The sequence below is a fragment of the Antennarius striatus genome, chromosome 1 (assembly GCF_040054535.1).
Source record: "Antennarius striatus isolate MH-2024 chromosome 1, ASM4005453v1, whole genome shotgun sequence".
In the NCBI taxonomy this organism is placed as follows: domain Eukaryota; kingdom Metazoa; phylum Chordata; class Actinopteri; order Lophiiformes; family Antennariidae; genus Antennarius; species Antennarius striatus.
The window spans coordinates 14,536,097-14,554,691 of NC_090776.1; the positions used below are offsets into that span (position 1 = coordinate 14,536,097).

General features: G+C 39.4%; 1 protein-coding gene across 1 annotated transcript in view; it reads right to left on the reverse strand.

Moving 5' to 3' along the window:
- The window catches only part of LOC137596861 (protein diaphanous homolog 3-like), a 210,437-nt gene that overhangs the window by 52,861 nt on the left and 138,981 nt on the right, over positions 1–18,595 (reverse strand). The window contains exons 26-27 of the mRNA XM_068317638.1: positions 18,238–18,333; positions 17,014–17,076 (exon numbers count right to left, since the gene is read on the reverse strand). Of these exons, the coding sequence (XP_068173739.1) occupies positions 17,014–17,076; positions 18,238–18,333 (159 nt within the window). The remainder of the gene's footprint in view (positions 1–17,013; positions 17,077–18,237; positions 18,334–18,595) is intronic.

The following is an 18,595-nucleotide window of genomic DNA, read 5'->3' on the forward strand; positions in this document are numbered from 1 at the left end:
CCCTCTAAGCTCTGCGCGTGCGCAATTGCGCACTGCTTACGCATTTTCAGCACACAAAAAAATGTATGCAACGGACAAAATAAAATTCGATACAAACATTTTAAGTTATATCTAATATTAGATCTAGTCTAATTAATTAGACCTATCATATTTGTTTCTGTACCATTTTGCATTGAAATTCAGTGAGTGGCAGGTGTCCAGCCAATGATACGATAAGGTTCACTGATGCTATGCAACCAATCAGAGCATTGACGGTCCTGCATGTGTGCCCTGCTATACGTACCATGCAGGTTAACTCGTTAACGACTGGAAACGAACGGGCAGCAACACATCCACTCACCAAGCCAAAGTAAAAAAGAAATGTGGTTATTTTAAAATGAAATGGCTGTCAGAGTTTATGCAAATAGACGAACAAGCTGTGAAACTGGATGACTTTTTTTTTCTTTTTGAGAAAGTTCAAAGCAAGAAGCAGACAAAGCCATTAACCTGGACAAAGTGAACAACTACACGGAAAATAAGGTAAAATTTAAGTCAGATTTGTACATATTCTAATGTCATTTATTAAAATATTTTATTTATGTATATTAATCATAAATGCTGTTACTACTAGATAATTTATGGGTAGTAGAAATGTTCATTAAAAAATAGTAATTAAATATTTACAGAAAGAGTTACAGGAATGTATTCTGTATCACAAGCAAAAGCACATGTGATTGTGCAAAATGTTAATGTTTTAATGTGAACAAAATGTTATGTCTGAAAGGTATATGTGTCATTTCTTCAATAACAGGACCCAAAGCCAGGACACAAATGGACCTCACTGGCTAAAGCAGCAATCTTCCCTTTGCCAAAGCAGGATCCTCATATATAACATACCACACATCTCATGAAGAACAAGATTTTTGTCTTTTTTCTTTCATGTGGGCCAATTCACATTAAAAATAAACAAATGAAAATTGCTCCTGTAGTTTGATTCTTTTTATAAGCCATGTAACCTGTTATGATCCAATGTAAGTGGGATACTTTTGTGTGGCCACAGCGTGCAAATCTGATGTTAATCACAGTGGTCCTCAGTGTGCTCTGTAAGCTTGTGTGTTTGCCGAAACACATGAAAAATTAGAGGGAACATTGGTCACAGGTCTGCTGGAGCCTATATCACCTGGTTACATGTGAATGGTGGTGTACAACCCAGACAATATTATTTTGTACTACTTTAAAAAGAAAAAACAATAGGTTTGAAGATAAAGGGGGTTGGCAGTGGCTCAGTTGTAGAGCGGGTCGTCCTACGATTCAAGATCGGCGGTTCGATTCTCGCTCCCGCACAAAAAAAAATATCTGGAGGTGAGTTGACAGTGGGAGGTGTCAGCTCACCTCCGGAGCACTGCCGAGGCACCCTTAAGCAATGTGCCGTCCCCTTTATAAATTGCTCATTTGAGGCACACAAAGAAGGAGCTGCCTGCCACTCTACCCCCCTCTCATGCCTACAGGCCCCCTTGTGTATGTGTGTGTGTGTGTGTGTGTGTTAGAGGGGCCTGTACTCACTAATATACTGTACGTATGTATGCATGTGTTTGAACCACTAACTAGAGTGTGCTTTCTTAATTTCCCTTCAGGGATCAAAGTACCAACCAATTTGCACGTTCAGATTATCTCCGTTATTACAAATAATCATGTTTGCACATAAAACAGGTTAATCTATAGATGTCATGGCATAGAAATTAAGGTCAATGGCTAATTGACGTAGCCATATAGTAGTGATGCCTTTATCTACTCTATTTTGAGATGTCTTCACCTTCTGTTTATTGTACAGGTGTTCCTGTGGACACTGAACGAATGCCAACAGAAGCAGAAAACATCTGCTGTTAAGAGATACCCAGGTAGCATGCTCACAGTTAAACCACATAGTTATGTCTCTATTTGGCTATTTTTACAATTATAAATTCAAATGACCTTTACCATGTTTTTCACTGTAGGTTAGGAGCCGTCTGCAGGAGGTTGATGAGGTTCCGTGCATGACTCAACATCCTGGGTTCCAGCCTGTGTGCCTAAATGTGTACGCCCTACAAATGTCCGGTCACGTACTGAAGGCTGAGTATGGCCCTTCACGTCCAAGACAAATAAATCGGTAAGTTGTTCTTTAAAAAATGTCACAGAATAAAAACTACAGTTATGTCTTATTTTGCTTTCTCAGGCATACCTTCATTAATGCAGTAACACATGACAAATGTAGGTACAACAAAGTCTAATATATTGTATTTGAGACAAAAATCAAGGTGTCTAACTAGAGATGTTGAACATTTTTTGGTATTCACAATCCATTTCTGTTGACATACACAAGCATTTATTTACATAAAACAGTATGTCTAATAACAATAATGAGAACACAGGGCCATACTATCAGGAAATCAACAACAGTCGTAATACTCAGGCTCGAAAACATTGTGAAACAAATAATTTTGTGTCCTTTTTCTGTGGACGGTGCAGACATCTGGCCTATCGCACCTTTGTTGGCTGATGCTGGGGCTACTTAGGCCATGTCCACACGATGATAGATTTTTTTAAAACGTAACTTTTTTGTTGCGTTTATGCCTTCCGTCCACACGACAACGCAGATATCCGGAATGAAAATGCAACTTTTCGAAAACGCTGGCCGAGGTGGATTTTTTTTAAAAAACGCTGACGTCTTGCCTGCGACGAAAACCTCTGACGTCAAATTTATGGGCCCGTGTGTTGTGACAACAAAATACAGAGGACTCCTATTGGATAACATTTGACTCAATACTGCCACCACATGGTTTGGCATGCTTATAGCCGTCTTCGAAAATGCACTGCTGCGTTTACGTGTGGACGGAGATTTTTTTAAAAACAATGTTGTGTGGACGCGAATCCTTTTCGATGCGTTTTTAAAAAGTTGCGTTTTTAAAAAAATCCGTCATCGTGTGGAGAATCCAGGTCGTCATCCCAGCCTGTGTGGTCCTTCGCATATGCCGGGAGTTTCCTGAGGACGAAGGATTTAGACTGAGTCTCGGTTGAATCCGGTCATGTAGCTCCTCCTTGTTCGGACGCTCATACTGGGCAGACAGATTCTCGGGGACTGGAATGGCCATCATCTCATTTGTGTGTGGCATGGGGTCCACCAAGACTTTGTCAAATATGAGGTCCATCATGTCAGCTACAAAACCTGTTCAATAAAACACAAAAATTAATCTTTACTGTTATTGCTATTGTTTGATTCATTTCTTTGTTTAGAAAAAAAATTGTTCAAAATACATCCTGGTACTTGCTACTAATCTATTTATTTGTATGGTTACTTTTTACTGTGTTTTGTTGTGAGCAATTACCAACATAATTTCAAAACATGTTTGTTTGAAATATTAAAATATTGCAACACTAACAGAATGTTGGCTCTGTCTTGTGAGGTTTGACTCTGCATTGTCCCTTTAAAAGCCTTTGGAAAGTGGATCTTGTAGAGAGGTACACCAAACGTAACAAAATAAGGAGCCAAAACAATATCATTTGACATACATGAATCTGTCTCAAATTTTTTTATACTAAACTCTTCACTTACTGTCTTGCTGGAATATTCTAATTCACAACACTATTATTTTTTTATTAAACTACTATCAACACATGTGCACTCACTAACACCTATAGACAACAATATTGACATCGTACAAACAATCGACTCTAACTCATGCGCGCACACACGCAATACGCAGCAAAGCACAACTCCCTAACATAAGTTGACTTTATTTATGCTGACAGATAATAGGAAAGAAAATATGAGACCAACTTACGTGCGTTTTAGCTTTATACTGTAGGCCAGCACGCACACACGTGTTGGAGCGCACGTGCACACAAGCAATAAGCAAACACGAAAAAAGCACATTGGCCTACATAGCCTAGCATAACATGACTTCATGCTAACAAACAATAAGAAAATATGAGACTGTCTTATGCGTGTTGTACCTACTGTAGTTCCAGCAGGTACACAAGTGATTGGGCGTGCACACACACACATGCAATACGCAAACACAAAACAAAGGAGACCTCCCTACATAGCCTAGCATAACATCATTCATGCTAACCAACAAAAAAAAAGATAAAATGTGAGCCCAACTCATGTGCGTTGTAGCTAGATACTGTAGGTTCAGCATGCACACACGTGTTGGAGCGCACACACGCAAACGCGAAACAAAGCGGTACTACCTAATTAGCCAAATAGAACTCGATCACTCATGCTAACAGACAACTGGAAAAAGGATTAATGTGGTGAGACTTACCTGTAACCAGGGTGTAGTTCCTTGGTCCGGTATGGTTGGGAGTGATCTTTTAATGAGGATCAGTCTCCAGGCAAAGCCACTTCTGTACTGACCCTCATTGCTAAAACAGGCTGGAGTGAAGTGGTTCCATACACAATCAAACGTGCAGGTGATGTAGCCGGCACATAGCCATTAAAAATGAAATGCAACCATGGTCACTTCTGTTCTTCTTTGGATGGGATGAAAAATAAACACTGGTGTTGATTTGTACAATCAACAACTGAGCAACTTTCATGTCTCCCTCTGACTGACGTCATTTCAACAGACTGCTGCCTCACTTCCGACGCAAAGAACTCCGTCTTGGGGATGGCCACGCCCTTAAACATGTCAACCAATCCATATCGTCCAATACTCTGTCCAATTGCACAGAGTCCATAGTCTGACGTCAAGAATGGCTAATCTAGCGCAATATGATTGATTTGAGTCGTTCAGAGCCATGACTTCATAAAACTCCAAATATATATTGATGCAGGGAGCATTTGTTTACCAGATTCTAGGAGTTGGTCAGGTTAGGGAGGACCACTATGTATATGTAGAGACCTGAAAAAGTGTGATTTTCATAATAGGCCCCCTTTAATTATATCAAGTCAATTAATTGTTACTTTTTTTTTTATCCTGTGTTCCCATGTGAGCCGTTAATTCTGTGTAATATGGCTTGTTCAAAAAATTTTTCACTGTCCTTCCCAATAATTTTCTTCACTTGTAGTAAATGAGGGAACAACAAAGTTTTTGAAAAGGCTGAACATTTTCACAAGAATGCTATAGAAAGAGAAGCAGAATTTCAAGAGAAACTCAGAGCAGGTTTATGATAACTCCTGTTTACAACAGGCAAAATGATGACTCTGTCAAGTGTTTCATTTTTTTAACACTCATGTCGAGCAGCAAGTTGAAAGCCATAGAGAGTTGTCATTTTCACCTATTAGTGACCATGTAAAAAAGATAGAGCTAAAGCCACCCCACTTTCAATCGAGGGTTCTCCTGGAAATGAAACTCAGCATTACTTTTCAGAAAACAAAAACTCTGTGACAGGACGGAAATAAGTTTGCCTTTTGCATTACACTGAGTGTGATTTTTGTCATACTTTTTCATTGTTACAGTTAACACCAAAAAAAAACCCCCAAACAAACAGGCAGAACAACAGTGAAACAACTTTACAACCTCACAATCTGTCACCCAGGGGCAAGTCAGCAAGATGGCACAGGAGGTGATCAAATATAAATAACTCTTGAAAAACACATCTTGACACAAAGCCAACAACAACATAGAAAACATCAGCTGATTTGTGAGATCATACATTTGCCTGAGATAAAATAAAATCATCAGTTATTGACTGTTAGTGCAGATTACAGATAGTACAGTAATGTGAAATACCCTGGCCATACAGAGTAAGGAATGGTATCCTATTTAACGTAATAATTTGGACGATTGCCTTTTCCAGTCAGCAACCATTTCCTTTACTCCACTCTGCTTTATCGTGATGCTAAACAGTGAGTTCTGACATTCATTGTGCCCCTGCCAAAGGACAGGCCAGTGGATGCATTAGAGAAGGCCCTATTGGGTTCAACTGGGATAGAAACCATCTCCTAGACTACACTGGCTGGAGGACAGGGAAATGTCAACTATAGTTATTACAGAGTGAACAACTGCTCTAAGAATTCCTACCTGATAGAAAAATTGTCTCAGACAATGACTGCGCACAAACCGCATGTCTGCACATTAATGTACTTACTGAAGCAGTGAGTTATCCCATCCAGAACCAGGTACGGTATATGTGTCAGATAAATGAAGCACAATTATCAACATACATACAGAGTGCAGAAGCATGCATAAAATAAAATGCATTCATCTTCAAGGATAACAGATTTATGGGAATACAATTTTTTCCAATAGTGAAGCAAAATGGTCACAAACATGGCGCTGCGACTCAAGACTAGTGTCTTTTGGGATATGCTTGTCTCTCTGCGTGTGTATGCGCTGAAGTGATAGTGGCTACATACAGACTAATGTGTAAATGAGTGACAATATGGACACAAAAGAGAGGCAGAATAGGGAGATCAGCAAAGCCTAAATCCCACTCTCTGATGGAAATTCACCATCAAACAGATCATGCTGCTCGAGGGCTGAGCTTCCTGCTCTATCTCTGTAGAAACTCCTGTCATTGCTGGTACAGCTTTTGGATCAGCAATGAGTGGCACATACCAGGAGGAAGACAGTAGATGAGATGTCAAAGAAGGACAGAAATGAGGCACTTTGGGGCAATCATTTGATCACCACGAACAAAAGTGTCCCAGGAACCATCAGCACCAGAAATTTCTGTTTCATTCCATTTCTACGGAAGGATGGTGCAGAAGAGGATGAACATGGATATCCTGTGGTTTATACATTGGTTATTATGGGAAGGTGAGGAGAATTTTAAATCACACATTATCCCTCTTTTGCCATTCCCACCTTTATTCTCTGGTTTACCTCCCAGTCAAGATGGCCTATTAGCATCAATCGCATGCATGTAAAAAGAGCTGTAGCTCTCCCACAGGGTGATCAGACAGAAACGTTAGCCTGAAGCAAAAAACCAGACAGACATCCTAAACAAATTAGAGGATTACTCATAAAGCTCATACCTCTGCCAAAACTAATAGTTCACTCTTCTATGCACAACATATTCCACCAGCGATTATACTGTTGCACATAACTGAGGAGACAGCATCACCTCTCAATCACAAAACATAGTGGTACTTGCAGGAACTATGCATCTGCCCATATTTAATTTGTATCACTGATGTGGTCCGAAGCTGATTGAGTTCTTCCTTATGCTGTAATGCACTCATCCACACACTGTAATGAACATAGGGGAAGTTATTTTTCTCCAATTTTGCTTAAAAACAGACAAGCAAACCAGACTATCAACTAACTTCATTGGTGGAGGTAAAGAAATGTGATCAAATGTGTGACAAGCAAACAAAGTGACAAGATGAGAGTAAGGGAGGGTATTACTATTTTCACATCATTTTGCTAAATGTATTTCATCAGAGACAGAAAAAAACCCTCCCTCTCTAGAGGGCTTAGATATATGGAGGAAACAACACTCATTTCCCTCCCATAACAACAGAAGGTCCTGTAACCGTCTTCCTAGCACTTTCACTACTGACGGCTATGTGATATGACCGCTGGCTTGAGTAAATGTGGGAGGACCAGGAATGTGTGTCGCCGGGCGATAAGGGTGCTGTAAAATTTAATTAGCACAAAGCCATGGTGAAAAGGACAATTTATCATAGTATTATTAGCTAAGGTAGTACATAAGAGCCTTGTCTCAATCAATGTTCATTATAGGTAGTAATAAGAGGTAGGGGTATAGGAAAGAAAATAATTACAACTTAATTTTTAAAAGTTCTGTAAAGATATGGATCTAAACTAAAACCCTGAATGGCCGTTCTGCCCATTCATCAGGGTCACTAGTATAGCTCAGTCGACAAAATCTTGGACTGGTGACCGGAAGTCGCTGGTTCCAGACCCGTGTGGGCCAAAACATCTGAAGTGTGCGCTGGCAGTGGGAGGTGTCAGTTCACCTCCTGAGCACTGCCAAAGTGACAAGCTGCTCGTCTGCGGGGCACCATGATAGAGTTGCCCGTCACTCTGCCTCCCATTGTATATACTTTGCATGCCTACAGGCCTCGTGTGTGTGTGTGTCCATTTCAGGGACCTGCTAACACATATTGTACATACACACGTTTCAAGATATATTAACACGAGTGAAAAAAAAAAGACAATTTCCCGAAGAAGATTTTTAAAGTGTATTTCATTTCATTCATTCATTCATTTGCTTCCCTAGCTCATCAGTTGTGTAATGTGAGGAGTATGGGACAATATGCAAAAAAGGTATGGGACAACATGCCAAAAAAAAAAAAAGGAGGCGGATCTAAGAAGCTGGCTGAATAGCCATCCAACACTAGATAAGCTTCACCCACTGTTTGGGGTCTGAGCTGGTATGAGCAGAATGATTATGTCCCTCGGCTTGACATGGAGAACACAACGTTCTACTTCCACAGCCTTTATAACAGTTGTCTCATAATTCAGGTGAAAGTATCCAATCCGCATGGGAATGGATCTGCTGAAAATGCATGATCTATAGCAGAGAGGGGTGTTTGTTAATTGCTTTCTATTTAAAATTGATTGGACAGGGTTGAGTGTCTGTGTGAGTGTGTCTGTATGCCCGTCCACTCGACTCTCACACTCCAATCAGCCAAGTGTATTCAGAACATACACCAACCAATTTGTTATCCTGGACAGGGGACTGATGACAGAGATTACAATTTTATGAATTTTACGTGTACTTGCCAGTGGTCTTTGAAACTTGACCTTCTGCTATAAGTCAAAACAGTCACATTTTCAATTCAATAAAACTTGATGTGTGTGTGTGTGTGTGTGTGTGTGTGTGTGTGTGTTGTTCGTAGGTTTAGAACACAAAGTGGTTCTAAACCTACGAACAACAACATTGGTCCCAAAAGGCTGTTCATAATCTGAATTAATAATTATTGAAGTAATTGCTTATAAAATTTGAATTTATAATTGCGAGCGGCACAGTGATAGTGGGTAGTGTGACATGCATTTCTTGATATCTACAATGTTTGTATCTTGAAGTCTACTAAAATACACACACACACACACACACACACACACACACACACACACACACACACACACACACACACACACACACACACACACACACACACACACACACTGTGTTCATATTGAATATGGGCTTCTGAATCTACAGTAAGCAAGGTTTACATAATGTTACAGCATTTTTGTCCTGTTCTCACTTGTAAGACAAGACAGCAATCAAACATGTCATGGTTGACCAAAGTGGTTAACCAGAAATGTGGTTAACCAGAAATATATTGCATGCCAGTTATTCTCTGTAAATCTGGTTTAATAGCTGGACCAATAGAGCAGCTATGGGAAAATTAATTGGACACTAACCAGAAAGACCTGTTATGTGAGACCTAATGTGTTTGGCAGCTGCATAGTTATCAGCAAAACATGACTAAAGATAAATTATATAATAAAAAAAACAAAAACCTTTCACTCATTGCTCTCTTCATCCAATAACTGACATTCTGTAAATCTCGTGGTACACGCTGGACCTAATTACACCATCCAATTTGTTAAGACGTTCTCTCAATCTCCATATGTTCAATGCAAGCATGCACAAGCTCTCACACATGAAGAGGAGCTCTTCAGACATGATAAAGTACACGTTCCCATTTGAATATGCTTTGTCTATATAGGCAGGTAAATCCCTGATCTAAATCCCTGATCTAAATCCATGATCAGTTGTGGTGATGAGTGGTCAGGTGATTGTGGACACATCCATAAGAGTATACACAGTATGTCTACATGATTTATAAATAACAAATGCCTTGATCCCAGATTCCCCTTAAAATTCTGTACATACTGTACATTGTCAAAACAATGACGACACAGACAACAGTTTGTGTGACAGCAGTCTGTTCATGCACAAAGGCCTGAAGGGAATGCTATACCATGGTAATGAAAAATGCTTCTTATAGATCAAATGTGGGTGATTTCTAACGACCAAACCATCCTGTGGTCACACATTTAAATCAGACCTAAGTTACATCAATTCAAATATATTTTCTTTAGGGTAGCATCTGTGCTGTTTTATTTGGTTTGGACACACTGTAATGATTTAATAACCCCTTTTTTTTCAGTTTATCTCATATCTGTGGAGTACATCGAGACATTGGAAGTGATAAAGCAGACACAAAAAAAGTCAAAAAATCAAGAGCATACTTAAGAACTTTGAATGGATGGGATAGAGAGCTCTTCCACCTAATTGACATTGATATGAGGAGGCAGGAATGTGAAAGAGGGATGAAACAGTGTGTGCTTGCACACGCGCATGCACACGCACACACACGCACACACACACACTCGCACACACACACACACACACAATCTGCAGGGTACAGAAGCCTGCAGGGCTTTCCACAGATCACAGTCTATAAAAGGCCAAATTAAAAAGGCAACCATCTAACAACAGATTGCACTAGAGTATCCCTGCCTCAGCAAGCCAGAGAGACATTCTCAGACTGCTTGTTTTTCTGTAAATGTCCATCACAGCAGCATGCACAACACACAGGGACAGGAGGATACAAACTGCATTTTTATCCTACTTTTTCTGACTTTAAATTCAACTTCACACTTTCCCCACTGTTGATGATTTTCTGCCTCAACGAGACACCATAGCTTTAGTCTCAAATCAAGCCTCACTTCTTTTTGTATTCCAGCATTTTCACCAATACCGAAGCCATTTAATGTCTGTGTTGAACAGCTGCATCTAACATTAAATGCAGGAGTGGAAATTCTGACAAAAAAGAGAAAAAGGTCACAATGTGATTTGACAAGAAATTGTCTATAACAAAAATATGAGTACACATGGGTGAGTAGATCTACTCCTCCATAAGTGAATTGTGTCAGCACAAAAGCATTATAGCACACATATTCATACATAATTAACCTCTTGCTTATGCTGTCTGATTCACTTGGCAAGTCTCACTCACACACACTTGGTAACTCTCCCTCTCTCTCTCTCTCTCTCTCTCACACACACACACACACATACACACACACACACACACACACACAAAAGCAAAACAAAACAGCAACAACAATAACAACAATAAAAAACATGCTCCTCTATATAAACATGCATATAGTACAAAAACTGACACATGGATAACCTAAGATGTTTTTGAAAAGGAGAATTATATAGCAACGGATGCTTTACAGATTCAATTAGCAGATTCATTCAGTGAAGCCCAATCCAATTTAGATTGTTGAGAAGTGCCAGAGACCTGTAGCATTATCCAAACCCAGGCCACAGCCATCAGAAATCCTGCTTACAGTCATCCCTTGAAGTCTGTAGATGTGTATGTGTACTTTGATGTGTAAGTGTGTGAGTGTGCTTAGGGACACTGTAGACCAAGCTAAACACCTTAGGTGCTGGCTCATGTGAAATGTGTAATAAGCCAATATAGGGGTAAGGACACAATCTTAAAAGCATGTGGGGAACCCAGACCCTAACTCAAGGCAATGAATCCAAAATAAAGGGAACAGCGAAGAATGAAATTGAAAAGGAGAAAATGAACAAAGGTTACCCCTTGACTTGCAAAAAACGGTGGAGCAAATTCCATCTAAAAGAAATAAATTAAATTATGTTTTGATCACACTCATCATGGATGCTCAATAGCTATAATCAAACTACTCCAGTGTCAAAAGTCTTACAATGTGGAGACCAATCTGTTTTCCATTTGATGTGTTTGCAGATGACAGGCTAGTGCTCTCAAGTATTGTATTGTGCAGAATCTTAAGAGATGTTTGACCGTCCAAATCAGTCCCCAATACCACCAATTAGAGTACTTGATGCTAATTTTAATGTTTTAATCATCTTTGCTTTGCAGCTAAACTCACGAACATCAATTATTAAAGGGTATTTAAAATATTGGGAAAGGAGGTAGAAGGGTGGAGTAAAAGTGAAAGCTGGTCTTTAAGTGCTAGTGCTGCAGACTTAACTTTATCACCTGCAAACTAAACTGAGAAAATCCTATGGGCTACACTGACTCTGGTGACTACACCCAGGGCAATTAAGGCCTGGATATCTGGAGGAGAGAAGGAGGGAATAGAAATGTGAATAAAGGGAGGGGACGTGGAGACCACACACCAATAACAGGCAATTATGTTTAGGGAGGGCAATTGTCAGGTCATGAGAGTAAAGAAAAAGACAGTGGGGATATAAGATGGTAGGGAAATGAGGAGGAGCATTATTTAGGAGGCAGATGGCAGAGAGGGTGAAATTAAGATGAATGGGCACTGACAAAGGCTGATCTGGTGCTGTGTCTGGGCAGAGAAAAGTAATTAGCTGCTATGGGAGGCTGGCAGTGAGTGTGATGCCTGCAGTGACAGGCTAAAGCCTTGAGCTTTATTAGTCAACAAAACTATGTCTGAAGCTGCTATAGTAGAGGGCAGCCAGGCATGCTAACTTCCAGAAATCTTCTAATCTATACAAAGCACACTAGCGGTCTTTTCCTTAAAAGAAACGTTGAGGAGTATCTCCATGCATTGCGATCTTCCCCACCTCTAATTCTTCTTGATACAACATAGCTCCAGCTTGTTCTCTCTTATACTTTTCAAGTCTCTCACTGTCACACACTATTTCCCTCCCTCTCAAATACAAACAGAATCATGGACCAACTTTTTTTTTTCTCCAACATTGCTCTTTACTTTCAACCTGACCAACTGATTCTATCTTTCTTTCTCACACCATTTCTCCCTTACAGCCACCTCAATCTGTCTCTTTCCTCCCACCCCGTATATCTCCCTCCTCCTCCCTGTCTATTTCCAATCTAATTTCAGATAAGTCCTACCAGAACAACATAGCAAAATCTTTCATCATTCCCATCAATGATGTGGGTGGATAGAGCATAAACAATTTTATTCATGTGTATCTACACCATTGAGAGTCCAATTACAGGTAATAATAAGTTAATAGTGTGATTATTAAGTATCTCAGTAGTGTCTGTAGAAAATCCATAACTACAGAAGAATACAATTGCTAACTCAGGTTGCACCTATCATATCTGTTCAGAAATTAAATAGACAATTTATGAATGTGGCTTCTGGATCTCACCTATCTCACATTTTTACAAAATCAAAAGAATTCAAGAAGAGATTTTTTAAAAAAAAGTTGATTGAAATTAAGCATTCTGGGAAAGGGTTGAAAAATAATTTTGAAGGCCCTAGGACTCTTCATATCCACAGTAAGAAAAATGAAGACGTTGAACTGTACTGAACCCTCAGTGAAATGGTTGATGTTCCGAAAATCCCCTAAGAGCACTGGCAATGAATCATTCAAGAAGTCAAAACATCCAAAGAAAAATGCAAGCAAATTATGGGTCCCTTTCTCCTCGACGATGACCAGTGCTCAGGGTTCAATTATTTGAAAAACACTGGGTAAAAATGGCATCTGGGAGAGTGATGAAGTGAAAGTCCTTGCAAACTCAGAAGTACATTAAGACTTGACTGAATTTTGCCACACCACACCTTGATGACCCTCAGACCTTGTAGGAGAACATTCCGTGGACTGCTGAATCAAAAGTTTAACTGTTTCGAAGACATGGGGGTCTGATTTATCTTTCATGAAACCAAACACAGTATTCCACAAAATGAACATGATCAAATATGGAGGTGGCAGATCCCAAACATAAAAGTCCAACTCTGTGTGGCTGAAAAGGAATACCGTATTTTCCGCACCATAAGGGGCACCTAAAAGCCTACAATTTTCTCATAAACCCGTAGTGCGCCTTATAATCCAGTGCGTCTTATATATGGATTAATATTTCTATTAATATTGGTTAAAAACATGATCGCTGAAAAAAAGCCGGCAGTCTGGCCGCCAGTCATGCCGCACTCCGCCACCAGAGGAGCACCCTCACAAGGCACCCGGGCCTACCCCCTAACAACGGTAGTCAAGGGCGTCACCGAAGTCCCGGCTCTGACTAAGCTGCTCTCAGACGGTAGAGCAGACTGTAGGAGCACCGGTGATTACGTAGCAAAACATAAGGAACTTTCAACAATTCTATTAATAAAGTTTGACTGACTGACTGATCTCAGTATTTCCTAACTATTTGGTGTCGGAAATAACCCACTTTAAACTCAATTGGTCTTAAAAATGCCATTGTGCTGTCATCTGGAATCTAGCGACGGTCCATTCTATTAGTCTGTGGAAAAACACGGAGAAACTGGCATAAAGGTGAATGAAAGACCCTCAAAGCTGAACTTCCAGCCTTTTCTGAAATTTCAAGAGCAGTCACTGCTAGACAAAGGCGCCAACGGGTGTGCTGCAATTGATTTACAAATGTAGTTGATAGCTCTGGGCGGGCGGCGGAGGGGCGCATTCAGGCTTGTGTATTCTGTCTGCAGCGACGTGCGGTGAGATTCACGGCGGTGAGACACCGACGTTAAAGTCAGTTCTAGGAGTAAATCAGCGTCACATTTGCCAGTAAATTAGCAGCCTAACATTGAAAACTAGTTAAAAAATTGTTTAGGACACACACCAGCAAATAGCTGCCCCTCACCTCCGACTGGACTACTCATCAGTGACAACCGTGACAATCCAATAATTATTTTTTCAACAACTGATCGTTTAATCAATCCCGTTTTTAATAATACAAATGCTATGTCATCCTAGTCAAAGTGTGAGGAATTTGCAGCACATTTTAATACTAAAATTGATACCATAAGGTCAAACTTCTCCCACTGTCAAACCTTGAATTGTATTACCAATGAACCTCTCGTTACAAGTGAGGAAACACTAGAGAAATTTGTCTTGGTTGATGCTGAGATGTTGATAAAGGTTATTTCTCAACTTAAACCCACAACCTGCGTTTTATATCCCATCCCCACATCCTTTTTAAAATCAGTTTATAGCTTTTTGGACCATGATTTGCTCAATATCATTAATTGTTCGCTTCAGACGGGTGTATTCCCATCCTCTTTCAAAACTGCAATAGTTAAACCCATTCTGAAGAGAAACAATTTAGATCCATCAGTCCTCAGTGATTTTTAAGTAAGATTTTAGAAAAACTTGTTTTTAATCAGCCAAATGATTTTTTAAACTCTCGTAATATTTTTGTAGACTATCAATCTGATTTTCGGGCCAAACACAGTACAGAGGCGGCATTAACAAAAGTTGTCAATAATTTAAGGTGCAATATGGACATAAAGAAACTTTCTGTTCTTGTCTTGCTTGACCTCAGTGCAGCGTTTGACACAGGTGACCACGCAATTCTCATGGACAGACTTTATACCCTGATTGGCATCTCTGGTACTGTTTTAAATTGGTCAAGTATATCTAACTGGTAGAGAATTTTTCATAAGCATGGATGAATATTCCTCGAAGAGCTATGAACTGAAGTGTGGTGTCCCCCAAGGCTCAATTTTAGGTCCAACTCTTTTTAATCTTTATATGTTACTGCTGGGGGATGTCATCAGGAGGCATGAAATTCATTTTCATAGTTATGCTGATGACACACAGTTTAACACAGCTATGTCCCCTGACGGCACTGGGCCAATAGATGTCCTGTTGAGCCACATTTTGTAATAACGGTGCATTTTGTAATAAATGTCGAAAATGTCATAAGTTAATACATAATGCGGCAAAATTTATTACAAAATGCGTTGGGGCAGTTTATTACAAAATGCGGTACTTTATTACAAAATGCTGCTTTATTTAAAAAACTTATTACATTTCGGACTATGTATTACAAAATGCACCGTCATTACAAAATGAGTCTCAACATGCCCTTTTAAAATGCATTTTAGATATTAAGTTATGGATGGTGGGTAACTTCTTACAGTACTTGTCATCGGTCCTGAAGCATACAGAGAAAAACTTAATTGAAAAACCAAAGCCCTGGCTTTCAAGACATCGGAGCAGGTAAAAAAACCTTGGTGTTATTCTAGATTCTAATTTGAATTTTAATGCTCATGTCAAAAGTACAGTTAAGAGTGGATTTTATCTTCTCAAGAACATTGCCAGGGTAAGACCATTTTTATCTCGAACCAACACAGAGACACTAATGCATGCTTCTATTACTTGTAGAATTGATTACTGCAACACTCTCCTTTCTGGTCTCTCCAAAAAAGCACTACTCCATTACAACATCTCCAAAACTCAGCTGCACGAGTTCTGACGAGGACCAGAAAGAGAGCTCACATATCACCAATTTTAAAGTCTCTGCACTGGTTACCTGTACGCTTCAGAATCGATTTTAAGATCTTTTTAATGGTCTTTAAATCTCTTAATGGTCTTGGTCCTAATTATTTTTCTGATTTTCTTTTAACATATACACCCTCTAGATCTCTCAGGTCTTCAGGCACTGCCCTTTTAATTACTCCAAAAGTTTTAACCAAAACATATGGGGAGGCCTCCTTTTACCACTACGGCCCACATTTGTGGAACAGTTTGCCTGAGGACCTTTTAGTCTACCTTGTGTGTGTGTTGAGATGAGGGGGGTTTCTTGTGTAAACTGTTTTTATATTGTTTTTATGTAAAGCACTTTGGGCTACACACTTTGTATGAATAGCTTTATAAATAAAGTTTGATTGATTGATAGGTCAGCAATGAAAAACCAGCTTGCTCTTTCCAGAAATTGTGTCAATTTACTTATATATTAATGAGTCTAGACACCGCATGATTATTATATGCACAATTTCACAAATATCAATGATCCAAACAACATTCAAAGGCATTGATTCGACTACTGACCAATCTAGGAACCTTATCAAATAAAGTTGCCAGAGTAGCCCACGCACTGGTTTCCAAGAATCTCAACCCTTCTCTTCTCAGATTTGCATTGCCTCAAACTGTTTTCACAATGGCCTTTGACCCTTTTAGAAGGCACACAAAAGGAAATAAAATGGGCAAAGAGACAGCAGAAAAGGTCAGAAAAAAAGAAAAAGCATGACACATGAACTTTAGGGCAATTTTGCATTACATGCAATAGATGGTCAATTGATTTACTAAAAAAAAAAGAAAAAAAAGACAGGTAAGCATGCTGAAGAAGAAGAGGTTTTTTTTGTTTGCTTTGTTTTGCAATTTTTTTTTTACCGTAGTTAACAGGTTTGAGAACTTGTCGGAGGGAGCTTGGGCTGATCATCTGCTGTTGGTTATCTGGAAGGAGGGCAGTAAAAAATAATACATATACGCACAGTATGAAGACAGATCAAACAGAACACGAAAAGACATTCACTTACTTACCCGTGAAAATTAATGTGCAGTCAACAATGTGTGCCTTTTCAATTCTAAAGTTTGTCAATTTGTAATTAGAACTTCTTTTCTTCAATTGTCCAAACATAATTTTTGTCAGGGGAATGATTGATCATTTTTTTACAAACAACAAACTAGAGTTTTTTCCAGGGCTTTGAACCGGTTCATGGAAAGAAAAAGAAAACCGGAAACTTCATATTTTTTAATGTTCCGGAACAGAATTGGAACAGAAAATAATTGTAAACCGGTTAATACCGGTTTTTTTCTCGTTCTTGAAAAAAATATTTGACCTCATGTTTCACTTCCTGTCATTCACTGGACGCGGAATGAGAGCGGAGAGAACTAGCAGCTATCAGCAGCAGTTAAGAAAAGGGCAGTCTCCCAATCACAATTTAATAACAGGTAAACACTGCAGTATGTCAATCTTAAAAATGTATGATTTACACATGAACTCATTGGCTGCAGTCATTTTCAGAACAGTGTGTTCCCGTACTGCCAGCGCTTTGTAGCAATATTGAGCTATGGGAGAAGCACAATGAAGATCTGTTGTTCAGCAATAAAAGACATGGTGGAAGTTATTCTTGTCTTATTTCATGTAGTGCCTAAGTAGGAGGCATAAGCCTTAACTACAGTGATATACCTGTCATAAAGCAGAGGTGTAGTGCTGTGGTACTGTTTACTCTAGGGTAAACTAATTGCTTTAGTTGCTAACTTAAAAGTCCTTAAGTTACCGTATGTTGCACACCATTTGGTGCATTGTATAAAGAGGCGCAGTCTAAATTACGGAGTTTATTTCTGTACTTTTACACACGGCGCACCTTATCGTTCGGTACACGTTTGCTAACGGAAGCAAAAAGGTGACTGGTTGAACTGTGTTGTACTACGTATTTAAATTTTAAAAAATACACTAACATTATTTTTTAAATATGTTTTTATTTCTTTATTTTTTGATAAATCTGTGCTAAATCCTTCGAAGTCCTTATCTTCGGTCTGCATTGAATAGCTCGGCAATTTCACTATCGCTGACCGTCTGGTTTTCTGGAGTTACAAGAATATGAAACTCACCTCTGGGTCTTGGTGCTCTTTTCCTGCGGTCTCTGAATGCAGCTCCTGACTGCAGTGCTTCCAGCAAACTATCCATCACACCTGTCTCATCATTCTCTGAAAAACCCAGGATGAAATAGAATGAGTGGGCGTTGGAAGATAGATGAGAGGTGAAGAAACAAAATCAGATAAAGTGCAGTTTGCTTTAGTGGTGAGGTTTGCCATACAGATTTCAATGATTTGGAACTTACAATGGCAGGCTACTGAATCACATGTCGAACATAAGCTGTAGTACCTCAGTGAAGTCCAATATATGATAGGACTATTTCCTAGTCAATCCAGTACTTCACAAGTGTGCTGGTTCTTGAGAAAAGTGGGA